This window comes from Pantherophis guttatus, chromosome 3 (assembly GCF_059756535.1).
Source record: "Pantherophis guttatus breed Tessera chromosome 3, ASM5975653v1, whole genome shotgun sequence".
NCBI lineage: Eukaryota > Metazoa > Chordata > Lepidosauria > Squamata > Colubridae > Pantherophis > Pantherophis guttatus.
The window spans coordinates 53,695,693-53,721,175 of NC_142065.1; the positions used below are offsets into that span (position 1 = coordinate 53,695,693).

The following is a 25,483-nucleotide window of genomic DNA, read 5'->3' on the forward strand; positions in this document are numbered from 1 at the left end:
CATTCTTCTGGTGGTTACATTTTTCGCTATGATTAATTGGCAAGACAGGAAATGCCATTAACTTCAATAAGAACAAAGTTCCAGGCGGCTGCATTAATATCTTCTAATGATTAATCTGTAGTGGTTTGTGAAAAGGAAGACAAGCACACCTGAAAACATCTTGGGTTGATTATGGAAAAAGCTGCTGCCTAGTAACCGAGAGGGCATTGGTCTCAGATTTTTAATATAAAAGATGTGATGTGATTTAAGAATGCTTAGAGAACCTCTATTTATACTGCAACAGACTTCTAGTTCATTTAGACAAGCGCTTCTCTGCAATGTCGGCTATCATTTGTCCAACAGTTTCCGGGCACAACGAGAGAGACTCCCCTTTTTTAATCCATTGCTATACAACTGATAGGAGAATGCATTCTGTCCAGTTTCTCTTGCCCATTTTTCATCTCGGCTTGCAAGGGATGAGAAAGGACCCTGCTTTAGATTAAGGGAAAATACATGAAACCATGTATATATACTGTGGTTCTCAAGATCTGCAATCTTCCGAATTGTTACAGGGTTGAGATTAAATAGAGAGCAAGCAGGAGATCTAAACAAAGAGTCAAACTGCGTAATGGAAAATCTGGGAAGCTAGGTGATGTGCTGAGTAAGCCCATCACATTGTTGGACTGGGGTGGTTTTTTTTCTGCTTTAAAATCTAAATCATATTTTCACAAAATATTATTGCATTGCATTTCTCACAAATAAAACTTATTTTTTTTACCATTGCATTGGCATGGAACATGCTTGTAAATAATTATCCCTAAAATTATGCCTCCCTTATTTTCTAAATCTGTGAGCTCTTAAATGTTTGATGTCATCCTTTGCCCTGGGGAAGAAAACATGTTTCAGAAGCAATTATGTATTTATTTTCATGAATAAATCTTAGTCCTAAAATCGCCATGTCCTGGTTTTATCACACAGACTGCAATTAATAGAAGAAAGAAATTTGAAACTCTGGCTCCTCCCAACATCTGCACAGACACTGTTATTCATTTTCTACTGCTTACTTATATAATTAATGCATTCAAATATGGTTCTTAATAGAGAAACTGTTATTGTGTATGTGTGTATCTCATACATATACATTCCACAATGTATTTATTCCTCACAAAAAAAGCAGCTTTTTAGAGCAGAATCCAATTTAAACAATAAAAATACTCCGTACCATATTCTGAAATGTCCTCCTACCATCTGTGAACCACCTCTTAGGAGTCTACATCCAAAACAGGATAAACATGGTCTAGAGAAGGGGGCTCCAAACTTGGCAACTTTAACACTTGTGGATTTCCGAGTCCTAGAATTCCTCAGCCAGCCCCACTATGGCTCTACGAGCAGGCGGCTTAACAGTTTCCCTCCTTTCCAGCCTGGTGCCTAGTTCTCTCAACCATTCATGATATGGTTTAGCCTCCAGACACCTTATCATCTTTGCTGCTCTTGCATTTTGTGGGGTCTCAGCATATTTTTGTATCGTGGTGACTAGAACTGTATGCAGTATTCCAAGTGTGGCCTCACTATTGCAGTATAAAGAGGTATCACTTTTCATGTTCTTGATGCTGTTTCACTGTTGATGCAGCCTAGGATTGCATTGGCTTTTTTTTGGCAGCTGCAGCACATTGAAGGCTCAGATTTAAGTGGTGATCCACTTGGATTAGCTTAATCAATGCCAGGCTAAGATCCACAGAACAGTATTAATCAATACTGAGTAAGAAATAAGAAAAGGTAAAAAAGCCACCTAGGTAGGCAAAACTTATCAATGAGACATACTACGTTTCCACACCAAATAAAGAATGTAGATATGTCCTTAGTTCAGAGTAGAGTTCGTCAATCTTGGCATGAGTGAATTCGTGCAGTACACAGGGCACTTTAAGATGTGTGGATTTCAACTCCAAGAACTCTGGCATACTAGTTGGGGAATTCTGGGAGTTGAAGTTAACACATTATGCATTTGTTGCGAAAGATTGAGAAACATTGCTACAGAGCATCTAGTAAGGAATATAAAGAGGACAGATGTTTTTGTCAACACACATCTATACTTTTGCCTAGGGTCCAATCCATTGGGAAAGTGAAACCTTGAGTAACTACTGAAAAGCTTCTAGTAACTGATCTAATTCTGAGATAGGATTCCTCTACCTTGGAACCCAGATTTGGTGCTATTCATTCTGAGGAGAAGATCTCTTATAAAAAAAACTACTGGGAGAATTGTCTAAGTTTTCTACCTGCTACCCTTCAACAGACAGAAAACTCTCATTAACCAAGAAAGATCAATATTTACTGGAAAAGGATATGAGCCTATTATTGCAAGCCAGATCATCCTGTCCTGTTACATTCTGTCAATTGTTCCAGATTGATACTCCTGCATCTGCACTATTTTCAAGATTGCTTTCATTTCTTGCCTGTCGCTTCCATTTTGATTGCACCTTTGCATTTTCCTTCATTCTCATCTTGCTTTAGTTCTACAATTATGTTGTACATCCCTGCATAAACTGACACTTAAAGTGGATTGGAAAATCCCTGATGAGCCAAGAAAATGCACAATTAAAAAAACCATCTGCCAAATACAGTAGGTAATCTTGATTCAATGGATTATCATATTAATTCAAAGCTAAGGAATGTTAAGAAAATAAGTTCAGTCTGAACTTTAATTTGTTGATTTGATTAGAGAGATCAGGAAGACAAAGAATGGTACAATATATAACAAAACAATAGCCAGATTAGAGGCACAATTCAGTGTTTAGAAAATAATCCAATTCAACTGGACTGAACCAGAAAAAATGAAATTTGGGAAACCAAAGGGCTTTTTTGGGAGTGATGGTGGTGATGATTTGTCTGTTTTCTTCTTTAATTATTAGTGCAGAGGTACTAATAATTTACAGCCTTTGCTGTAATACAAATATTACAGCGAAGGCTGTAATATTTAAGACAGATATGAAATATTCAGGCACAGGAGCCATCCCTAAGGCAGGGAAACTGGAAAATCTGTAATGAACTGTTTTCTGGGATTAGTGATGCCTTAGCAACTTTCCCAAGCCTGCAAAAGCATCATCTGAAACTGTCTCTTTTGGCCAACAATTTCTGTCTTTCTCCTCCTTTAGACTCATGCAGTTCACAACGCACTTTTTACAAAAATGTGCAGATTTTTTGTACTGAAAACCATTTTCTATCCTTGAATGTGCTCCTTCCTACCAAAGATAGCATTTGTATAATAGTTACAGCGGGAATGGAAATCTACACCCTCCAGATATTGATAAGGTGCAGCTTCCAATATCTCCAACCAGAGAGCTGTAGTTCAACAGCCTCTGAATAGCAAGAGATATTTCTAGGGAGAAATTTGTATCAAATAATGATATTGGAGGAATGTGGTGGTTTTTTTAACATCCCCAATCAGTACTGTATTTCCAATTCTAATGTTCCACCTTTCAAATCCATCTTTAAGAAATACTGTTTTTGCATCTCAGATTCTGTGCTTAAGGTGCAACGTAATGGGCTGTAGTATAAGTTTCTTTAACTCAGTCATTGGTTCCCTCAGTGCGCAAAGTGCACAAAGATGTCACGTACATGATTCTGGCTTAAAGGGAGCAAATGATTACCAAATATTAGATACACATTAGATTGGAAAGCAATCATATTAAGTATATTTATTTTTAATTCCATATAAATGATGTTATATTTAGTCCCTCCCTGCCAAATTTTTGAAGGGCAATTCACATACCCATTTCAAAGTCAATTGCAGCCCTCAGAACAGAAATGACTTGTCCACCCCTTAGTTTAAATGTTATATGAACCCAGTTGTTGCAGGTTGCAAAGCAGGTTTGTGATTCAATGTGTTTTGAGAAACCAGCCAATCATGGTTTCTTCAGATACCAGATATAAGACAACCCTGCTGAGATGCAATATATCCATGTGCTGAAATGGGTCCTGTATCACATTGATAAGTTGCAATCAAAAATGCATTTACCTTCAATATATTTTTTTGGGATAACAATTAACCCTTTTTTTTTTACAATGAACAGCTATTGGGTTGATTTGATTGGTAGACAATAGATTTGTATGTTTGAGATATTTGTCAAAAGAATGTGATGTAAAATAATAATTTAGTAAGCATAGATGAAAAATGTATAACTATTTGTAGACCCGCGATGCAAAGGAGCAAACCTATTAGATTATGTGAGACACAGCATCCAACTAGGATGGAGGCCATATGTTTATTATTAATTTTATATTTGCTTTTGTTTTCTTTTTTTTTGCCTGTAATTTTTTTGTTCTTTTTTTAATTTTTATTATTATTATTATTATTATTATTATTATTATTATTATTATTATTATTATTTATTGGATTTATATGCCGCCCTCTCTCCGAAGGACTCAGGGCGGCTTACATCAAACGAAACAATCCCAATAAATACAAATTAAAACAGACTAAAACAGACTAAAAACCAATTTAAAACAGTAGACCCCATCAGTTCTGGCTAGGGTGTTTAAACAGCCAGGTCTTAAGCTCACGACGGAAGGTACGAAGGTCGGAGGCCAGCTGAAGACCCACGGGAAGCTGATTCCAAAGGGTGGGCATGGCCACAGAGAAGGCTCTACTCCTGGGGGTCGCCAGCCGACATTGTCTAGCCGACGGCACCCTGAGTAGGCCCTCTCTGTGGGAATGCACCGGGCGATGGGAAGTCAATGTTGGTTGCAGGTGCTCCGACAGATATCCTGGGCCTAAGCCAAAAATTTACAAATTTTGTATTTGTATTTTATTTCTGGAAAAATAAAAAAAAAGTAAAAATGCATTTTTAAATGCACCTGAGGATAAGCCCAGTTAAAGATTACTTATACTGTTAATCTTTTAAAAGAAATCTATTTTATTTGTGCACTGATATTATATAATCAATTTCTTTATAATAGAGCCCTGTGGCTTACCACTAGGTTTTTAACTGAGTGCAAATTACCTTATAATTATAATTACCTCTTGTTAGCTTCATAGTGACAATGTCTTACAGGAAATGCAGTTGTTTCATTGCCAACACTTAATTGCCAATTCACACAGAAAAGCAGAGTTTTCAGCCCAGCAAACATCCTTGGTCCAGTTTTTCAAGGCATTTTCACATCTAGAACAGGGACTTTTTAATGGAATGAATAACTGCAGTACTTATATTCCTTTTTCAAGACTGTTAATAGATCATACTGTGCAGTTTATCTATCTTATGGCAGTTTGCCGAAATGTTTCTGGCTACTTCATGCACACATAAAAAAAATAAGAGTTCTGCTGTTGAGCAAGTATGGTCAGATTTGTCACTGAATAACATCAACAGGAAGAGATGTGCCACCATTTGGAAGATATTTCCTGACAGGTATCAGCTTGTCCAGAGATAGCTAATGAAGTGGCATGCATGATGACAACAAATTAAGATGCTGTTTAGATAGTCTGAAAGGAGGATTATAAAAAAAAGAGTGAGAAAAGAGTATGAAATTAAGGGAAAGGATGTATCTGTGCTGACTTATTGGACAAGAAGGAAAAAGGAATGCATTAGCAAGCCACATTAGAAATAAAATTTAGAACTGTTTATTACTGAAAATCAAAAATGGAAGGAAATTGATACATACAGGAAGAAGCAAAGAGTGGGATCCAGCACTACAGAGAGAGAGAGAGAGAGAGAGAGAGAAGTCCCATTTTTGCAGAAAGTTTTCTTGTCATTCTCCTCTTTCTTTCAGCCTCCTATCTAAAAATCTTTCCAAAGGTTCAATGGACCCTCCTGAACAAATAAGGGTACATAAAAGAAAATCATTTTCCAAATTAGGGAACAGAACATCACTATGCCTAAGTTGCTATAGATGGAAATTGTACAGTGTTAGGAAGATGACCTTGATGGAGATACGCAGGAGCAATGAGGGGAATAAAACATATTTCAAGTTACAGGAGCAGGATAAGATTTGGAAGAGGCTTAGACAGAAACCTGCCTAATTCAATGAACTGTAAACAGCAGAAGGAGGCAGAGCATATTCAGATTTGTGAGATTCTGTTTTTACAGCCAATATCACTTTTAGCCCTCCTGTGTATTTCTTGCTCTGGTTTACCTGGTGGGTGCTGACAGAAATGAAGAAGAGCTAATGGTCTTTAAATGAATGCAGGCATCCTGCCTTTTACAACTGTGCCCTGAAGAATTGCAAAGAGGCAAATGCTGGGATAAGAACTTGCACATGATCTTACTCGTATTACGGATATTACCTTGTTAGCCATGATTATGGTCGGAGACAAACTCCCTCTGCGGTGTTCCGTGTCCCTCCAAAATTTCCACATGTTATGTGGTAGTAAATTTAAAAATCAAGAGTGACACAGATATACATGCTTCAGATGTGGATTTCTAAAATTTGGCAAATCTCCGGTATTCTGAGGTAGTGAAAAAAACTAAATGAATCCGAGAACTAAAAAACAGATTTCACCCTCCTCTGTACACCAAAACAGTCAATGCTGCCAAAATTCCACTCAGAGTGGCAGAGTGACAAGCAAAGGGTGGCAAATCACCTGTTGAAAACAGGATGAAAATAAAAAGAATAATCAGAATGGTTAATTTTTACAGAAATATTGCACTTTGGCAGGTAGTTATTGAGAAAAAATTCTTTTCCTTAGTTTAGTATGGTGTTACAATAACACGGCCATACAAGTCTGGAAGGCTGGCACAGATTTTTCAAGCCAGGTGCATCTTACAGGTGCTTCAAATCAACACCACAGGTAAACAGCTGACACAGATGTGACCTATAATTTCCCTGTGCCTAAATCCTCCTATACAAATGCAATTATGTTAAATTAGAAATAAAATCAGTTTAGTTCCGCTATGCTGATTGGAGCTCTGGGATTAGGTTTAAAGTACAGCTTCCTTATGGATCCTGAACCTTGGGTTACAGATGTTTGACACCACAATCTTTCAAGCAGGAAAAGCTAAACCTTATCTTTACCCAAGTCAGTAGTACAGGTAATGCAACTGCAATATACGTGAAATGCTCTCATTGGTAGATTTTGCTGTTTCAGAAGGCTAGAATTATTCCATTTTCCATCTGCTGCATAGGGCATTCTGGCTCTTTGAGAATGTTGTGCGTATTTGGCAAGACTGTCAAATTGTCACTCAGTTAATCTGCAATTGCCCAAGGCTTGACTTAGAATAATATATCATCAGAATTATCAATGAGTGTCTGTATTTTGGCTCGGCTATGATAAGAGAATTACTACAAAGTATATGCTGTGAACAGGTCTGGATGGCAGGAGGAATATAATAAATGAGAAACATCTTGAAATGTTAGCCCTCTATTTTAAAATATTGTTGCCCCAGCATGCAAAATACAGGGGCAATGGCAGAAAAAGCTGGTTCCTGCCTCCTCTGCATTTAATCTTCTTTCTCTGGCAGAAAATGTCAACCACAATTGGCAGAGAGAGTGACAAGGAGATACACCTTGCATAGAAATGAATCAAATTTAGTCACTCAGAAGCCCTCTTTGGCTTGCTCGGAACACACTCCTATCCTCACTATGAAGCCAATTAAAAGACAGTGAGGAGTTAAGGGTTAGAAAGAGACTGGAGGACTCAAGGTAAAAAGAGATGCAGGGGAGAAAAAAGTGAAAAAATGTCCATCTGCATGAGGGAATTACTTAGGAACATTAGAAGAATATTCTCACTTATAATGTGAGGCTTTCAGAACCATTGGAAAGCTTTGAAATGGTCATAAGAAAGCAATGCACCACTGAAGAATACTGCTGGGTTTGTTTTTCTGGGGGTGGGGGGATTAGAGGAAGTCTCTTCTAAAGGAAAGGAACAGGAAAAAACCCTTAATCAAAGGATAATTCTTGTAAGCTATTTGCAAGGAAGGGGCATCTATGGCGTTAATCAGAGGTCTTCAAACTTGGCCGCTTTAAGACTTGTGGACTTCAACTCCCAGAATTCTCCAGCCAGCTATGCTTGGGGACCCCTGGTGTTAATGAAAGGGTCTGGCTTGGAGACCCGTGAGCAGGGTTGAGAGAAAAGCGATTTTTGTCAGGTCTTTCCTGAGAGGAGAAAGAGCTCTTATCTTTCCGAATGCTAAGCAAGCTCCCACTTTCCACACTTAAAAAATAAAGCCCACTAATTGCATCTGTGCGGTTAATGTGGCATATAGTTTAGTTCTTAGAATTGTTTGCAATAAAACAAAAGAAATTATTTAAAAATTCCCACCATGTCTCCTTCCAGATGCTGGAAATGCCCGTCTTTTGGCTTGAAAAGCTGCAGATGCATTGGACGTCCATCAATCATTTTCAAGTTGCTTGAAATTCAGCACAGGTCGGTGGAAAACAAGAAATAATTATGATCATCATCATCATCATCATCATCATCTTCTGACCTTTGCTTTTCCTGGCTTTGCAAACACATTGATCTCTCTGCATCACACTCTTTGAGATACAACCCTTGCATGTTGCTCAGGCTTTGTGAGCTTTCTTGCAGCAGCATGTTAATCTCATATCCCACAAGAAATGCAGGCTGTAGACCCACCAGCAATATTTATCCAGCTGAAAATTGCCAGGAATTTTGGACACATGGATGTCATCCTTCCATACAAATGATTCTCATTCAGCAGCTGGCACACAATAGGTACCTATCTCTCCATTGCCAAAGACAATCCTGAATTAATATGCATTCACAAAATAGGAGCACTGGGCCAAGTGTTTAGAAGCAGACGGTTTGTTACAATAGAAAGAATCTGCATCTCACTAAATAAAATACGATGAGTAATCTCCTCAATGATTCTTTACAAATATTGGAAATTGCTTGACGTGTTGACAGATTTGAAGTAGAAGCCACTGAAATTCTTAGTTTTATGCTAGAATAATTCATCTGAGTTTCAAACTTCTTACTTGCTCTTGAATTCTTGACAGAAATCATCAGAAAGATTTTTTTTCTGCTCTGACCTTGACTTTTTCAAGCTTTCCACTAAAACCTCTAACTAAATAGTTTTGAAAGTGCAAAGATACTGCAGAATTAGATACCCTCCTTATAGTATCTTTGTCCTGGGAGATAATAATTAATAATCATGCTATACATCACTACCTTATGTAATATATTAAATTTTTTACATTAAAATAATACTTAGCAATATTTTAAAATGAATGTAAAAGTCTATTGCTATTTAAGCCACTCTTCAGTTATCTTCACCATGAACATGAGCCAATAAGTGTTCAAGGAGGAAAAGAATAAAAGACACTTGTTGTGAAAATGCTTTTATTGGGGAAGCAAAGAATGGCACCGACTACTTTAGCTGGTTTGAATGGGATGCCCCTGATGCTTAGGTGGCAGCAGAGAGAAAAGTCTGTATGGCAGAAATTATAGTACCACTTTATACAGGACTAGTGTGGCCATCTTTGAAATACCACAATACAACAAAGATGCTGAGAGCCCTAGAAGTTGTGCAAAGAGCAACAAAGATGATAAGGGGCTTGGGGTCTAAATTATATGATGAACAGTTGAGGGAGCTAGGTTTGTCTAGCCTAATGAAAAGAAGGATTAGAGGTGATATGATCGCTGTCTTCCAGTATTCGAGGGGCTGTCACAGAAAAGAGGGGATTGACATATTCTCCAAAGGACTTGTAACTCCAAAGGAAAGTAACTTGTCAAAGAGAAATCCAACCCAAATTTAGGAGAAATTGACTGACAGTGAGAATAATCAAGGGAACATCTTGCTTCCTGGATTTCTGGGTACTCTTATTGCTGGAGATTTTCAAAAATAGACTTGACAACTATTTGTCCAGGATGGTATACGTTCTTCTACCTTAAGATGGGGGATGTACTAGAAGAATAAGTTTCTTATGTCATTTATGCTCCTCATAATGTCATTTTGTGGTTGTTAGGATTGCTGCAGCTCCAATGTTATGGTGCTCTTCTTATGGACTCTTCGTTTTCTATAATAAACTCTTATTTCTCTGCAGTAAAAATAGGTGCAAAGGATCCTCACTCTAACTAATGAAGCATAAGAAGCTTATTTGTACCAGATATTCCAGGCAATTCATTGAGACTGCATTGTTTTCAGAGTCCTTAACCTTATGAAGGCATGTGTTTCTATAGTTTCTGCAGGTAGAAAGATTGTATAGACAATTGAGCGAAGAAACAAATAGGATGAAAAGCTGCTATGATTCCACTGTTGTTGTTTCTTGTTTACTCCTGGCCTAAGTGATTATGCTCCTGTTATTAAATCTTTTGTTTTCAAAAGGTTTCTAAGGATTTCCCCACTCCAACAATTTTACTCCTAAGATCTTTGTATTCTTTTTGTTCTCTTTCAAAAGCCATCAAAATAGCTCAAGGCAACCTTTTCTCCCAGTTCCTTTCTCGAAGCATCCAGTGCAATTTTACCTTTGTGATCCAACCAAGATGGGCTTATTTGTTTCTTCCATAATGGACGGAACCTATAATTGCTTAGAGCTGTGCTGTTGAACCAATCCATTTTACACAGGTCTTCCTTACTAGTTTTTCTCAAATAGGAGAATGCACACCATAATATATTATTTGGTCTGGGCATCTTCCATTTGAAAAGCCATTCATTCTTTTTGAGGTCAGCCACAGAAATCTTCCATGTATGATTATACCTATTGGCTTGGTTCATAAATATATCATATAATGGTTTCTCATCTTTTGCTTAGTACAACGTACACATTTTAGTATTATCTGTGACCAGGCAACCTATGACTTCTTTAGCAGATTCTGATTAATAATCTAGGCTTAACAATATTGTACATAAACAGGCCAACATAAATATTTAACATTCAACATTCAATAGAGAATGTGAATATGATGCTTCTTCCCACATTCCACTAAATGTAGGTAGCCTAGATTAACCAGACTGGTTTAACTGCTAAACTCTGACAATTATACATCCAAAACAACCTACCTTTTGCTGGACTAAAAGTATAATATGCTAGTTTGGAGACAGCCATGAGCAGTGACCCTTTTGTGATAGAACAAGCATGACTGGTTAGAACAAAAAGGAAGAATAACAAGTAGGACATATAGCACAATAAACACCTAAATGCTTATTTATTTATTTAGCCAAATTGTTATAGCTACTCATCTTACAGAATGCAATTCTGGGTGGCATACAACAATGAAACAACAAGTACAGGTTGTCTGTGATTTACAACCACAACTGAGCCCAACATTTCCGTTGCTAAGTGAAATATTTGTTATGTGAATTTTGCTCCATTTTTACAACCTTTCTTGCCACACTTGTTAAGTGAATCGCATGGTTGTTAAATGAATCTAGATTCCCCATTGACTTTGCTTGTAAGAAGCTCACATGACCCCGGGACACTGCACCCATCATAAATTTGAATCTGTTGCCAAGCATCCAAATTTTGATCACATGACCATGGTGATGCTTCCATGGCTGTAAGTCAAGGGTGAAATGCTCCCGGTTTGGACCGGATTGCCCGATCCAGTAGCGATGGAGGAGAACTGGTAGCAAAAATCCCTGCCCCCCCACATGTCCAGCTGAGCCGCGCGATCATCAGAGGCATTTTTCTTTTAAATGGCTCTGACGATCCAAGCTCTGATGATCCCAGCTGAGTTGCCTGATCGGCAGAGGATTTTTTAAAAAACCCTCTGACAATCAGGCAACTCAGCTGGGATCATCAGAGCCTTTTGAAAGCATTTTTTTACAACCTCTTCGCCAAAGAGGTTGTAGAAAAAATGGTTTTAAAAGTTAAAAAAAAAAATTGGCCACTCCCACCCAGTCACATTACCCCACCACCACCAAGCCACGCCCACAGAACCAGTAGTAACAAATTCTAGATTTCACCACTGAAGTAAGTGTGAAAAACTGTCATAAGTCACTTTTTTCAATGCTGTTGTAGCTTTGAAAGATCACTAAATGAACTGAACTAAGTTGAGGACTACCTGTAGAAAAACAAGAAATATAAATATATATATTACAAAAATATAAAATCCCAATTAAAAATAAATATTATAAAAACATACATAAAATATATTAAAAAATACACAAACCCTTGGCAACCCCAGCTGATGGTATCCAAAGCATGCCTTTTCTGCCAGATCTAATCATTAGATCTAATCAAATGTGATGGGGAAGAGGCAATTCCCTCAAATAGCCTGCTCCCATGCCATGAAGGCATGAATATTAAATTATTGCAGGACTTTCTGACTTGTTAGGATAGTACTTGATACGATAATAAAAATCTCTCCGAGGTAATAATCGCAAAGCATCAATGTCATCGAGCATGTAGTTATGTATTCTGACTGAATATGAAAAGGAAAAAAAAGAGTAGTTCATTTGAATGTGACTCAGTAGACTATTTTAGGAAGTGATTTTTTTAATAAAAAAACCTTTATAATCTGTATTTGAACTGAGAATTTTAATTACTGTTCTTTTGTTAAACAGGTTTTGTGGAAAAACACCTAATCAGAGTGAATACATTTATTTCCAGAACAACTGGTGATGTGAAATGGAAATGCAATGCATGTCCTCACAATATAGAAAAGTTGGTAAAAAAAAATTGGGAAAAACACTTCTTTGAAAGTGTCTATATGTACTAAATGGATTCTTTAAATGTTTTTAATCAGTAGAATTTTGTACTTTATATTTTCAATTTTAAATCTTACCATGCAAATGTATTTTGCAATTTTTTAAAAAAGTGATTATTTCAAAATGCCATTTGTCTGCTGTTTTCCTAAATATCTTTTACCCAGGATTTACATTTTCATTGGCCTCCTGTTTATATAGCCAGGGGTAAAGCAGAAATACAGATAATCCTCAAATTAAGACCACAATGGAGCTCAGAATTTCCATTGCTAAGCAAGGCAGTTGTTAAGTGAGTTGTGTCCCATTGTTAAGTGAATCACTGTGGTTGTTAAGCCAATCTCACTTCTCCCATTGACTTTGCTTGTTGGAAGCCGGATGGGAAGGTTACAAATAGCGGTCACATGACCCAGGAGAGTGCAACTGTCATAAATACATGCCAGTTGCCAAGCGCTCAAATTTTGATCACACAGCCATGGGGATGCTGCAATGGTTGTTAAGTGTGAAAACCCATCATAAGTCACGTCAGTCACTAAATGAATGATTATAAGCAAGGCCTACCTGTAATCCAAGAGGAATTTAGACAGATAAACATTTGTTATTCCAGTGTTTCTCAACCTTGGAAGCTTGAAGTCTACCCATCTTCAAGCTACCAAGGTTGAGAAACACTGTGTTATTTTCTTTCCAAGCAATGTTCCATCAGTTTCTTAGTTAGATGTTAAGAAATGGGTTTTTACAAACCATAAAATCTTGAAGTCAAGATACAGTAATAGTAGGAAATCAGATACAGCATCCACTCTCAACGTATCAATGTATTTCAAGGAGATTCATATCAGCATATATAGGCTGTCTGTTCAAAAATGGCTTCTCGTGTTGAAATATGACCCATCGTTTTATATTATCACACACACTATTTGTCCCAGATTCTTGGAACCCTGTAATAGCCTAAGGAGACCAGGTGAAGAGATACTGCCTAGGGAACAGTCAGATATGAGGGAATATAACTCACAGCTGCACAGTGGGAAAAGCAAGAGGCTCAGGAGAGACCCTCCCTAAGCAAACAGGCTGTAAATAGGGGGAAATAGCAAGGTTTTCTACAATATAATCTTCATCTATATCAAATATAATTTTAAAAAATGTCCCAAAGTTTTTTTCCTTGAAGACATTTCACTTCTCATCCATGAAGCTTCTTCAGTTTAACTGAACTAAACTGAAGAAGCTTCTTCGATGAGAAGCGAAACGTCTTTATGGACAAACAAACAAAAGTTCAGTTGCCTTTTGAAAAAGCACCTTTGGGACAACTATGACCTGGATGACTGAGAATCTCCATAGACAATCCAAAAAGTTATTATAATTTAGGCTCACCTGTGTCAATTTGTACTGAATGGTTCAGCACTTTACAAAATATTGGTTAACCAAATTATCCAGGATTAATTTTACATTGAAGTTGTCAGTTACATTGTCTTACATTGAAGTTGTCAATTTAACAAAGAATTTCCTGCTGATCAATTCTAAATCAAGCTGACATACACCAATAAAATGGTAATGCATGATAATTTTTTGTTTATCAAAATTAAACTTTTTTTATGAAATACGAACAACAAATATTCATCAGTATACATATTTAATGAAGATCCAAGAGAAAGTAATACAGTGATGAATTTATAATAGAAAAGAATAGCTTTTATTAGAAAAGTTGAAGTAATTAATTTGAAAAATGTTGACATAATGTGGATTACAAATAGATCATCAAACTATACCCCTAAAATAGGGCTTCTCATTCTTTGTGATATTGTGCTGTGCTAAAATGATAAATCAATTTGTGTGATAGCTATTAAAACTAATGGTTTCATTGGATTGGCTAAGAATAATTATTGTAATATTTTTTAATTTATACAATAAATAAACAAAGAAGATTGCAACTATATAAATAAAACCTTTTCATTGAAAGTGAACAATAAATTGAACACATTTAAAAGTGAGTTTCCTTACTTTTCCATAGTTCTAGAAAACTGGGTTTTATTTTTTTATTATTTTATAATATAAAATACAAAAGTATCCCACATAAAAGAATCATTTACCCATTTTACCATAATGCAAAAACTATACAATATGTATTCTTTTTTTACTTCCTGGAAGATCAGTCTGGATATAGGAGGCATATGAATTAACTTTTTTTTGCTACTATCTATATTGGGATTGCAACAGTGTTTTCTATTTGCTACATGAAAGGAATACATTAGAAAAGTAAGCAAAACCCTTAATCTATAACTATATTCTAAGGATATATGGCAGTGAAACATTTCTAACCAGGCTGAATCCATACAGAGTATTTTTGGAAAATCAGCCTCCTGCATATCCAAGCTGTTTTTTAAGAGGGATAGGAGACAGTCTATTCAGAAGACAATCTCTCTTTTTTAAAATAGCACCCTGAAGATCACAAACTATGCTTTGAGAGTACTTATTTCTCTAATGTAACTCATATCCAACACACTGAATGATTATTGTAAAATAAAAGGGGGAGACTTATGCCAGGACTAAAGGAAAAGTATTTTTTCTTATGTTTTTCTCAATGTTTTCATTAGAGGAATGATTATAGAGTTTAATGAGAGATTTTATACATTTTGTAATATATCATCCACCCTCCAAAATTCTCAATAGAGTGCCAATTTCTAATTAATTATTTTACTAATTTCTGTAATGCATGGAATGACAGCCACATTTTTAGGTAGATTAGCAATTACAATTAATTAATCACTAACAATGTCATTACTCAGCTTTAAATGAAGCATTTGTGTTACTTTAAGAGTAAGTTTATAAATGCTTTACAAGCATTTAGTGTAATTTTTATATAGTCGTCCTCAACTTACAACCAGTTGCTTAATGAAATTACAAATGGCACAGGAACAAGCCTTTTGTTTTACAAAGGCCAGAAGTGCTTTACTTCTGGCCTTTGTAAAATGTCATGCACCCACCCACCCACATGGCCACATGACTGCATTTTAGGCCCTTGGCAGCCAGGCTAATTCTGCCCACTACCAGCAGTTCGATCCTAACTGGCTCAAGGTTGGCTCAGCCTTCCACGGTTCGATCCTAACTGGCTCAAGGTTGGCTCAGCCTTCCGAGGTTAGTAAAATGAGGGCCCATAAACCACTTAGAAAAAGACTAAGTGCTATTGCTAACTTGTCTTTATGGCCTGTTGCAGAGTCCCACAGTCATGTGGTATTTTTTACCAGTTTCCAGCAAAAACTGTCCATTTGGAAGAATGCTTAATAACTGTAGATTCACTTAACCATCATGATTCACTTAATGACTGCTGAAAAAAATATCAGGTTGTGAATGCCTCAACTTATGATCATAATGATTTACCACTGGAAATCCGTTTCCAATTACAGTCATTAATCAAGGATTACCTGTAAATTATTTTTTATTTCCAAGACATTTAGGCTCGCTCTACAGACAATTTCATAAAAGTTCTATCTTTAGTCCCTTATCCGAGAAAGCTATATTGCCTCACTCTGATGGGAGAGATGAGCCATGGTGGTGCAGTGGTTAGAATGCAGTACTGCAGGCTACTTCTGCTGATCCCAGCTGCCAGCAGTTTGGCAGATCGAATCCCACCAGGCTCAAGATTGACTCAACCTTCCATTCTTCCGAGGTCAGTAAAATGAGGACCCAGATTGTTGGGGGCAATATGCTGACTCTGTAAACCGCTTAGAGAGGGCTGTAAAGCACTATGAAGTGGTATATAAGTCTAAGTGCTAGTGCTAGTGCTATGAGCAAAAAACTCCAGGAGTGTATGCCAGGAGTTCATACTCTCAGAATAATCCAAGCAAAAGTCACCCCACTGCCCGGCTAAAGCAAGCAAATACATATACAGGGCAATAGTGATAAAGGAAGATGTTGGAAGGGGATGATTCCAAAGGAATCCTTTTGTCCCATGCAGGAAAAGGTATGGTATTGGAGTTTACCAAGAAAACCACATGTATAAAAAATGATTGACAATATAGTACCAAATGATGGGTTCCTCAGATCAGATGGCATTCAAAATGCTTCTGAGAAAGAGCTGAAGGTTTTCCATAGTACTAATAGTATTTATGACATGCCTAGTTTAAACCTTTTAGTATACCTTGCTGATATTTGCCATGCAGAAAAAGAAAATCCAAAGCTATAAAGACAGAATTACAGTGGGAATGTAACAACCATGATCATGGGAAAGGCCAACACAACGAAAGGTGAACTGAATCAATTACACGTTGAAATTTAGGCATCAGTTGATTGAGATGGACTGGGATTGAACACTTTCAGTCAGAAGATCACATTGATCATTACTTGGGACATGAACAATAAAGAGGGAATGGCGTTTCTCTTATAGTTAGGAAATGTATAGCAAGAACTGTACTTCTACAATGCAGTCAATAAATGTGTAATATTAATTGGCTTTGGTGGACAACTATTTAGCAGGATGATTGTCCAAGTTTATGCTCCATCCATAGGAGAAGAGGAGGTTGATGAGTTTTATGATCTATCTAGATCCGTTCCAGTCGGGTTTCAGGTCTGGGCACAGCACGGAAACGGCATTGGTCGCGTTGGTGGATGATCTCTGGAGGGCTCGGGACAGGGGTTATTCCTCTGTTCTGGTCCTATTAGATCTCTCAGCGGCTTTTGATACCATCGACCATGGTATCATGCTGCACCGGCTGGAAGAGTTGGGGGTGGGAGGCACTGTGTTGCGGTGGTTCTCCTCCTTTCTCTCCGACCGGTCGCAGTTTGTGTTGGCAGGGGGGCAGAGGTCGACCTCGAGGCCTCTCATTTGTGGAGTGCCGCAGGGATCGGTCCTCTCGCCCCTTCTGTTCAACATTTATGTGAAGCCGCTGGGCGAGATCATCCGTGGCTTTGGGGTGAGATACCACCAGTACGCTGATGACACCCAGCTGTACATTTCCACCCCAGGCCACCCCAACGATGCCCTTGAAGTGATGTCCCAGTGCCTGGAGGCTGTGCGGATCTGGATGGGGAGGAACAGGCTCAGGCTCAACCCTTCCAAGACTGAGTGGCTGTGGCTCCCGGCATCCCGATATAGTCAGTTGACTCCATCACTGACTATTGGGGGCGAGTCTTTGGCCCCCACTGAAAGGGCTCGCAATCTGGGAGTCCTCCTGGATAGGCAGCTGTCTTTGGAGGAACATCTGACGGCTGTTACCAGGGGGACCTTTTATCAGGTTCGCCTGATTCGCCAGTTGCGGCCCTTTCTTGATCGGGATTCCTTGTGCACAGTCACTCACGCCCTCGTCACCTCTCGCCTTGACTACTGCAACGCTCTCTACATGGGGCTCCCCTTGAAGAGCACCCGGAGGCTCCAGCTGGTCCAGAATGCAGCAGCGCGGGTAGTGATGGGAGCAACATGGCGCTCCCATGTAACACCGCTCCTGCGCGAGCTGCACTGGCTCCCGGTGGTCTTCCGGGTGCGCTTCAAGGTGTTGGTTATCACCTTTAAAGCGCTCCATGGCATAGGGCCTAGTTATCTCCGAGACCGCCTGCTGCTACCGATGACCTCCCATCGACCCGTGCGTTCCCACAGAGAGGGCCTCCTCAGGGTGCCATCAGCCAAACAATGTAGGCTGGTGGCCCCCAGGGGGAGGGCCTTCTCTGTGGGGGCTCCCACCCTCTGGAATCAGTTGCCCCCGGAGATAAGAAGAATCCAGGACCTCAATGCCTTCCGTCGTTCCCTGAAAACCTATCTTTTTCAACAAGCCAGGTTGGCCTAAGAAGAAATTTTTAAAATTTTTAAATTCTTTTAATTAGTCTGTGATTCTTAACTTTCGGGCCAAAATTTATATATATTTTTAAATGTTTTAATATTTGTATTCTATGTTTTTTATCTTGGCTGTACACCGCCCTGAGTCCTCAGGGAGAAGGGCGGTATATAAATTGGAAATTAAATTAAATTAAATTAAATTATGATCAAGTTCAGTTTGAAATTAATAGAACAGAGAAAGAAGGTGTGCTGATTATCATTTGGAAACCGGAATGCCAAAGTTGGAAATATTAAGAAAATAAATGTAATTGTATCATATGATTTAGGAAACTGGAATGAAGCAGGAGAACAATTTACCAATTCCTACCACCCAATGATTCTTCATTGCTAGCACTGTCTTCAAACAATCAAAATAATGCCTGTATATGTAGACATCTTCAATGCATAGAAATCAAAGTGACTATATTATTGCAAAAAAAGAGTTGGAGGTGCTCAATTACAGCATCAAAGACATGGCCAAATCTTGACTGTGGAAATATGATGGAATGTAGTAGTCTGGATTCCCAGGAGTAAAAAGGTGCATTTCAGAGGAATAAGAGACAGCTCAATTTAGATATTTGCAAGAGAAAGAGGGTGAAGATAGTCCATCCATAATAATTATCAGAGTTTATGGTAGATTCAGAGAGAAGAGTGTTTCAACCTGGCACTTTTGTGGCAAGTTGTGTGGAAGAATCACCACATATCTTTCTTGGGTGGGGGGAAGGGGCTGACAGGAACAGATCACAAAGTGATCATATGCAGGTTCTAAGTTAAGCTACAGAAGAAAAAAAAGTAAGCCAATCAGTTTCCACAATATGATCTTGAGCTTATACCTACCATTCTCAAGGGGAACATCAAAAATTGTTTTGAAGTCCTGAACCTCACTGATAGAAAAGCAGAGGAAGTGTGCAATTTATTTAAAGAAGTTGTGAATATGAAAGGAGACTGCCAAAAATGGAGAAACAGAAGATAGCAAACTCGATATCGGAAAAAATGATGGAGATTGCCAAGAAGAGAAGCCAAAGCCAAGAAAGGCAAAGATCTCAGGAAAGAGTTTAATAAAGATTTTCAGAGAGCTATTAGAAAACACAAGAAGCAGTATTGCAATGACATCTGTAAGACATCAAAGATGGAAATAGATTTAGAAAAAAAGGAAAGTCTTTCAAAAGATCTCTGAACTCAGAAAGAAGTTTCAGCATTGAATTGTTTAAATTGTTATAGTAAAGGATGTCAATTGACAGATAGTACTATAACTGATTCAAAGATCAAATAAACATGGGAGGAGTATACTGAAATTCTGTACAGTAGAGATGTCAAATCCAAGATAACTAAGAAGGTATATCTCACAAGAACCCCTAATACTAGAAAATGAAGCTCGATTAGCATGCTGGTCATTACCAAGTCAGAAGGCTACAGGAATTGATAGAATAGTTATAGAAGCAAGAGAAAGAAATCAAGTTCTAACCAAGCTATGCCAGCAAATTTGGAGAATGAGTGGGAAACAGACTGAAGTAGTTTACATCCTACAACAGAGGATACAAACTATTGTATATAGGTCATTAAGTGACCACTCATTCAGTGACTGTAATTGCAACAGTACTAAACAAGTGGTACTTACAGCTGGTCCTCAAAGTTCTGGCTGTTCCACCATCCCTACAGTCATGGGATCATGATCTGGGCACTTGTCAACTTGTTTGTACTTATGACTATTGCAATGTCCCACAGTCAGGTGATTGCCATTTGGGATCTTGTCTGCTGGATTTCTGCAAGCAATGTCAATGGGAAAGCTGACAGGAAGGTCACAAGTTGCTCCAGTAAGCCTCCCCTGGCCCTGCTATCCTAGTACCACATCTTGCTGGCTACCTGTGCACCCTCCCCTCCTGGCAGCAACCATCCCTAGATCTGAAATCATGTGTGTATATTGCAGCAGCCACCTATGCCTCTCCCTCACCTGGTAGCATCTACTTACCTGCCTGCTAGCCTGCTTGTGAGCCATCTGGGACTTGCAACTTCTTGCTGGCTTCCCATTGACTTTGGTTGTTGGAAGCTGTCAGGAAGTTACAAAGAAGTTCTTGCTTAATGACCTATGATCCTCATTTAACAACAGCAACAGGGACTGCTGAATACTTAGGTTCATCCAATGCGGATTAGAACCCTATATGGAGAGGGAAATTGTAGATGTTCAAAGTAGCTTTTGAAAAGAATGAAAAACACAAGATATTATTGCTGAGGCACACTGAATAATTGAGAACATCAAAGAATACCAAAAATAAGTCAGTATGGGCTTCACTGATTATAGAAACGTCTTTGATTGTGTCAATCATATCTAGCTGTGGAAGGCACTTGGAAAAATGGAAATCCTGGAACATCGTATTATCCTCATGCAAAGCCTGTACACAGTCAGCAAAAAGCAATACAGATAGAACGTGGTGAAACAGACTGACTTCAGGTTGGCAAAGGAGAGATACTCTCCCCTTATTTATTTAATCTATATGTAGAGTATATATTGAGGGAAGCTGGACTGGAAGAAGAGTGTGGTTTTAAAACTGGAGGAAGACACCAATGTGAGAAGGAGGGGTGTACCATCTTTGGGATGAAACCAGTTCCTTGCTATTATGTGAAGATTTTTATTGCAATTTTATTAAGATATTGAACATATGTTGGCAATATTATTTCTATATTCTATAATCTTCATAACTTTTAAAATTATGCTTTGCTTAGACTGCTTAGAATTAAATGGTTGAAGAGACATAAACGTGTAATGAGCAAATACTAAAATAGCTTAGATGGACAGAAGATAACTGCCAATGTCTCACTACACTAGTTGATTCATATGCTACTGAATGAGGCAAATGCTGTATTCAAAAGTTGTGAATTCATTCATTTGCTCTGGGATTATGTTTAAACAACAAGTTGCCTCGGTTAAAGAAAGCTGATCCTAAGAGACATGTTATACAATGGGAGAATGTCTATGGAGATTTTCAGTCACTCAGGTCATGGTTGTCCCAAAGGTGCTTTTTCAGAAGGCAACTGGGCTTTCTTTGTTTTTCCTTGAAGACATTTCACTTTTCATCCAAGAAGCTTCTTCAGTTCAGTTCACTTCAGTTCAGTTAAACTGAAGAAGCTTCTTGGATGAGAAGTGAAACATTTTCAAAGGTGGGGGGAAGTCCAGTTGCCTTTTGAAAAAATTTGATACAGATGAAATCTTGCAAATTTCCCCCCTTACTTGAAATTTTTGGCAAAAGGTTGAAATGATGACATGATGGTCAGTTTTACTTTTATTGCCAGTATAATAAAAAAATCCTTGATAGCCAGTTTCTCTGCTAAAACTGTTAGTTTTATTTTACATGGAAATTTAACAAAATATGATTGAATTATATAAACATGTGGTAGATCATTTCTAATAGAAAAAAGTTACACATCGGCATTTCTGACTTCTGTCCTGTGATTCAGCAATATTAAAAATCTAAGCAGTATGTAAAGCAAAGGAAGGAAAACTAAACACATTCTCAAATTATTTTTTAAAAATAATGACAATTTACCTGCAAAATGTTGAAAATACTCTTCTTTACTCACCAGCCCTTTATAAAAAATCCTGTCTTGCATGAAATTGTTTTCAACTATTTAGGTCAAATATATGCTCAAGGCATTTTCTTTGTGATTGTGGGTTGGACAGATGAATATTGCTTATATCACTCACAAACTTTTTTCCCCCCACAGGCTGCTGTTTGGTTACATTAGGCTAATGTGAACAGAACATGAAAAATATGACCTAATATTATGATAATAAAAAGAAGGCGGAGTCAGAGAATTGGAATATGCTAAATCTTTATCCTGTTGCTTTTTTCTAATATGGCTACTTGCTTATGCAGAGCAAGAATAATAACAGAATATTTCTCTCCACGCTCTAAATCCGAGCACTTCTTGATACAAAGCCCCCTTCTCTTCCTATCTTGTAAAATTCTGCTTGCATGCTTGCCATTTATATTATTATCTTATTCCTGGGCAACAAATATGAGTAATATTATTTATTTATGGGACTTATATGGCTGCCTATTTTATGGGCCATAACTCTGGGTGGCTCACAGCAGTGATAAGAACATAACAATAATAATAAAAACAAACATTCCTCTGACCAAGGAAAGCAAAACAACTTTTAAACAATTCTTTTCAATCCATTAAAAACAACAACAACAACCCCACATTAGACACTTGGGGGGATGTTGTCACTCTCTAATACACATTCCTAATTTCTCCAGCTCACACTTATATATACACCTGAATTCATGCTCCTCCGTATTCCAGGCATACATGTAATCACTGGCCCATGTGTTGGGAAAATCTGCCCCTTGTGGCTTTTGCTAGGCACAGCTAGGATCTACCAAATCAGTCCCTTATAGACCAGGGGGTATGTACAGTAGAAGTGAAGTGGGATTGAGCTTCACACATTGATTTGAAGGTTGCTAGGTTTTGTGGCTGAGATCCTGGACTCCACCCCTGGCCTTGGGCATCTCTCTCTCTGTGTTTTAGCATCTCCAAAATGGGCAAATGCTTCTAAACAATTTTCTACATGCATATTCATCATAAAATGTGTAATTGACACAATGGCTTAGTGGCTAAGACGCTGAGCTTGTCAATCGAAAGGTCGGCAGTTCAGCGGTTCAAATCCCTAGTGCCGCGTGACGGAGTGAGCTCCCGTTACTTGTCCCAGCTTCTGCCAACCTAGCAGTTCAAATGTACATAAAAAATGCAAGCAGAAAAATAGGGACCACTTTTGGTGGGAAGGTAACAGCGTTCCGTGCTTAGTTTAGTCATGGCTTTGAAATGGAGATGAGCACCACCTCCTAGAGTCGGGAATGACTAGCACATATGTGCAAGGGGAACCTTTACCTTTTATGGTCTGTGCCTTGACTCACTTTCTTGATGTTTCTCTTGCATATTACATCTATTTCTTGCTTTTTGACAGACATTTAGTCTGGATGGTGCTGGGCAGCTCTGTGACAGTCTACTACCTTTCTTGCATTGCGTAGTCAGGTGGTTGGAAACTATAATTACTTGTTTTAAGGTGTTTAACAAGAAAAAGGAAAACAAAACATCCACATACCCTGGAGGCACTTAAGGTATAACCACTCTAGTGGAGTTTAGCATGTATGCCTCCTGCTCTGCATATGGAGGGCATGAGCTTCTCCCAATGGCCTTGTTTTATGATTTCACCCTCATACCTTCCCAAAACCTTCACACAGGAGAAAGCTGATTATGTCCTATATATGAACCTTTGTGCCTTGCCCTGGTCTGCTTAGGCCCGCTCATGTGTGAGTTGTGTGCCCGCGCGCGTGTGTGTGCAGCTGTCCTAAGAACACACATGTACCGAATGCATTCCTTCTCACACTCGCCACACTCATTCCTCTTTTCTTCCCTGGCCGCAGCCCAGTCTCGGATTCCAGGTCTCCTTCAAATCGCATCCCACAAAGCTACGGCACTTATAGCCAGTTCGCATACTTTCAAATGCTAGGAAAACCGCTTGCTCCGACCCGGGGCCCTCGGACCAGAGGACTCGGGGCCCCCGGTTGGGAGAAGGTCGCAACTCCGAAGCCAGACGCCACGCCACGGGCACCTGCACCAGAGACAAAAGAGCCTTCGCTCTCCGCCCCCTGGAGAAGCGCGGATCCAAATCCCCGCGCGCTTCAGTGGCTGCCCTGCGGTTGCGAAGGCTCCTTCCTAGCCCTCCGAGGCTGACGCTCCCCCGGGCCCCGGCGCAGAAAGGGTGTGCGGCGGGGAAACAGGTTCCCCGGGGGATGGGGGGGGGTTTCCCCCTGTTTGCCGTAGGAGCAGCGCTGGGCTGAGGCGCCCCGCCGGCCGTTTTGACTCTGAAGGAGGTGGAGCTTCACTGAAATCTCCCTCCGTGGACTTGAGGGGAAAGAAAGCCCCCCCCCTTTTTTCCCCCCTTCTCAAATCGCGGCGTGCGTGGCGAGAGAGAGAGAGAGAGAGAGAGAGAGCGCTACCTCAGATTAGCTCTCCAAGCTCGGCTTCTCGTCGCCGCGGCCAGCGCTTCACGCCCGGCTGGTGCGTGGGTCACCGCGGCGCTTGAGCGAAGAAACACGTACCGTCCAAGGGAGCCAGGGAGAGAGCGCGCCTGCTCGCCCGCCCGCTGGGCCGGGGCTACGATTAGGGTTCAGTGGCGGATTGGTTTCTCCGGCTAGCCGGCGCGCTCGGCGACTTGTTGAGAGGCGCCGGTCTCCCGTGCTCTCGCTCTCGCTCTCTCCCATGGAGGAGGACGTTCTGGATAAACTCGAGGACATGGCGTCGGTGCAGGACTTCGACCCCCTCACAGGCAGCATCCCGGCCACCAAAGTGGAGATCACGGTCTCCTGCAGGTAAAAAAAAAAAAAAAAAAAAGCGGGGTGGGGGGTGGGGGGTGGGAGAGGCCGGCGCGGTCGTCGAGGAATGGGTGGGGTTTGCGGGTGACGAGGATGAGGAGGATGGGCGGGAGGTGGAGAGGGGGCTCCGTTGGAAGTAAGACGGCGGCAAGTTTCTCGGCGCGTTAGCTGCCGCGAAGGTGGCGCGCCAGGGGGCGGCGGCTGCTTTGCCGCCGGTTCGAAGTTTCTGCCCCGGCAAACCTTGGGCTCGCGCGGGCGGCTGCTTGGGAACTTGTGGGAGGAAGGGGAAAAAAAAAAAAACCCGCAACGAAACGAGGTTGGGGGAGTCCGTCTCGAGCTCGGATATCGCCCTCCGTTTTGCGGAGGGGTCAGGCTCGAAAGCTCGTGGCGGTCGACCCTCCTTCCCTCCTCCCCCCGCCCCCCCTTCCGCACGTTTCACAAATAAGAACGAGGAGATCGCACGCACGCACGTGCACAAGTTGCAGGGCGAGCCCGTGGGCGGGGTCTCGGGGAGCTGACAGGTAGGGGGCGGGGCTCGTAGGTTCGGGAACATCTCACCTGTAGATACGCGAAAGGGAAGAAGGGCCTTCATTAGCCCCCCCCCATCCCCACCCCCTGGATGTGCAACTTGGTGTGACTGGTTTAAAGAATTCCTGGAGTGACTGTATTCCATTCCAAATAAAAGTGAAGCTAGGCTCTCATGCGATTAGTGGGGAGATAGAGAACAATCAATCAAC

General features: G+C 39.9%; 1 protein-coding gene and 1 long non-coding RNA gene across 4 annotated transcripts in view; one reads left to right on the plus strand and one right to left on the minus strand.

Moving 5' to 3' along the window:
* The window catches only part of LOC117664041 (uncharacterized), a 25,865-nt gene extending 1,424 nt beyond the window's left edge, over positions 1 to 24,441 (minus strand). The window contains exons 1-3 of one of the 2 annotated variants that reach the window (XR_015733062.1): positions 24,372 to 24,441; positions 20,339 to 20,416; positions 8,228 to 8,315 (exon numbers count right to left, since the gene is read on the minus strand). This is a non-coding gene — a long non-coding RNA (uncharacterized LOC117664041). Of the gene's footprint in view, positions 1 to 8,227; positions 8,316 to 20,338; positions 20,429 to 24,371 lie in introns of those variants that run through there. The other variant, XR_004590906.2, reaches the window with a different exon arrangement.
* CPNE5 (copine 5) overlaps positions 24,320 to 25,483 on the plus strand; it is a 137,105-nt gene continuing 135,941 nt past the window's right edge. The window contains exon 1 of one of the 2 annotated variants that reach the window (XM_034414757.3): positions 24,320 to 24,743. In XM_034414757.3, the coding sequence (XP_034270648.1) occupies positions 24,634 to 24,743 (110 nt within the window). In that variant the 5' untranslated portion in view covers positions 24,320 to 24,633. The remainder of the gene's footprint in view (positions 24,744 to 25,483) is intronic. The other variant, XM_087889586.1, reaches the window with a different exon arrangement.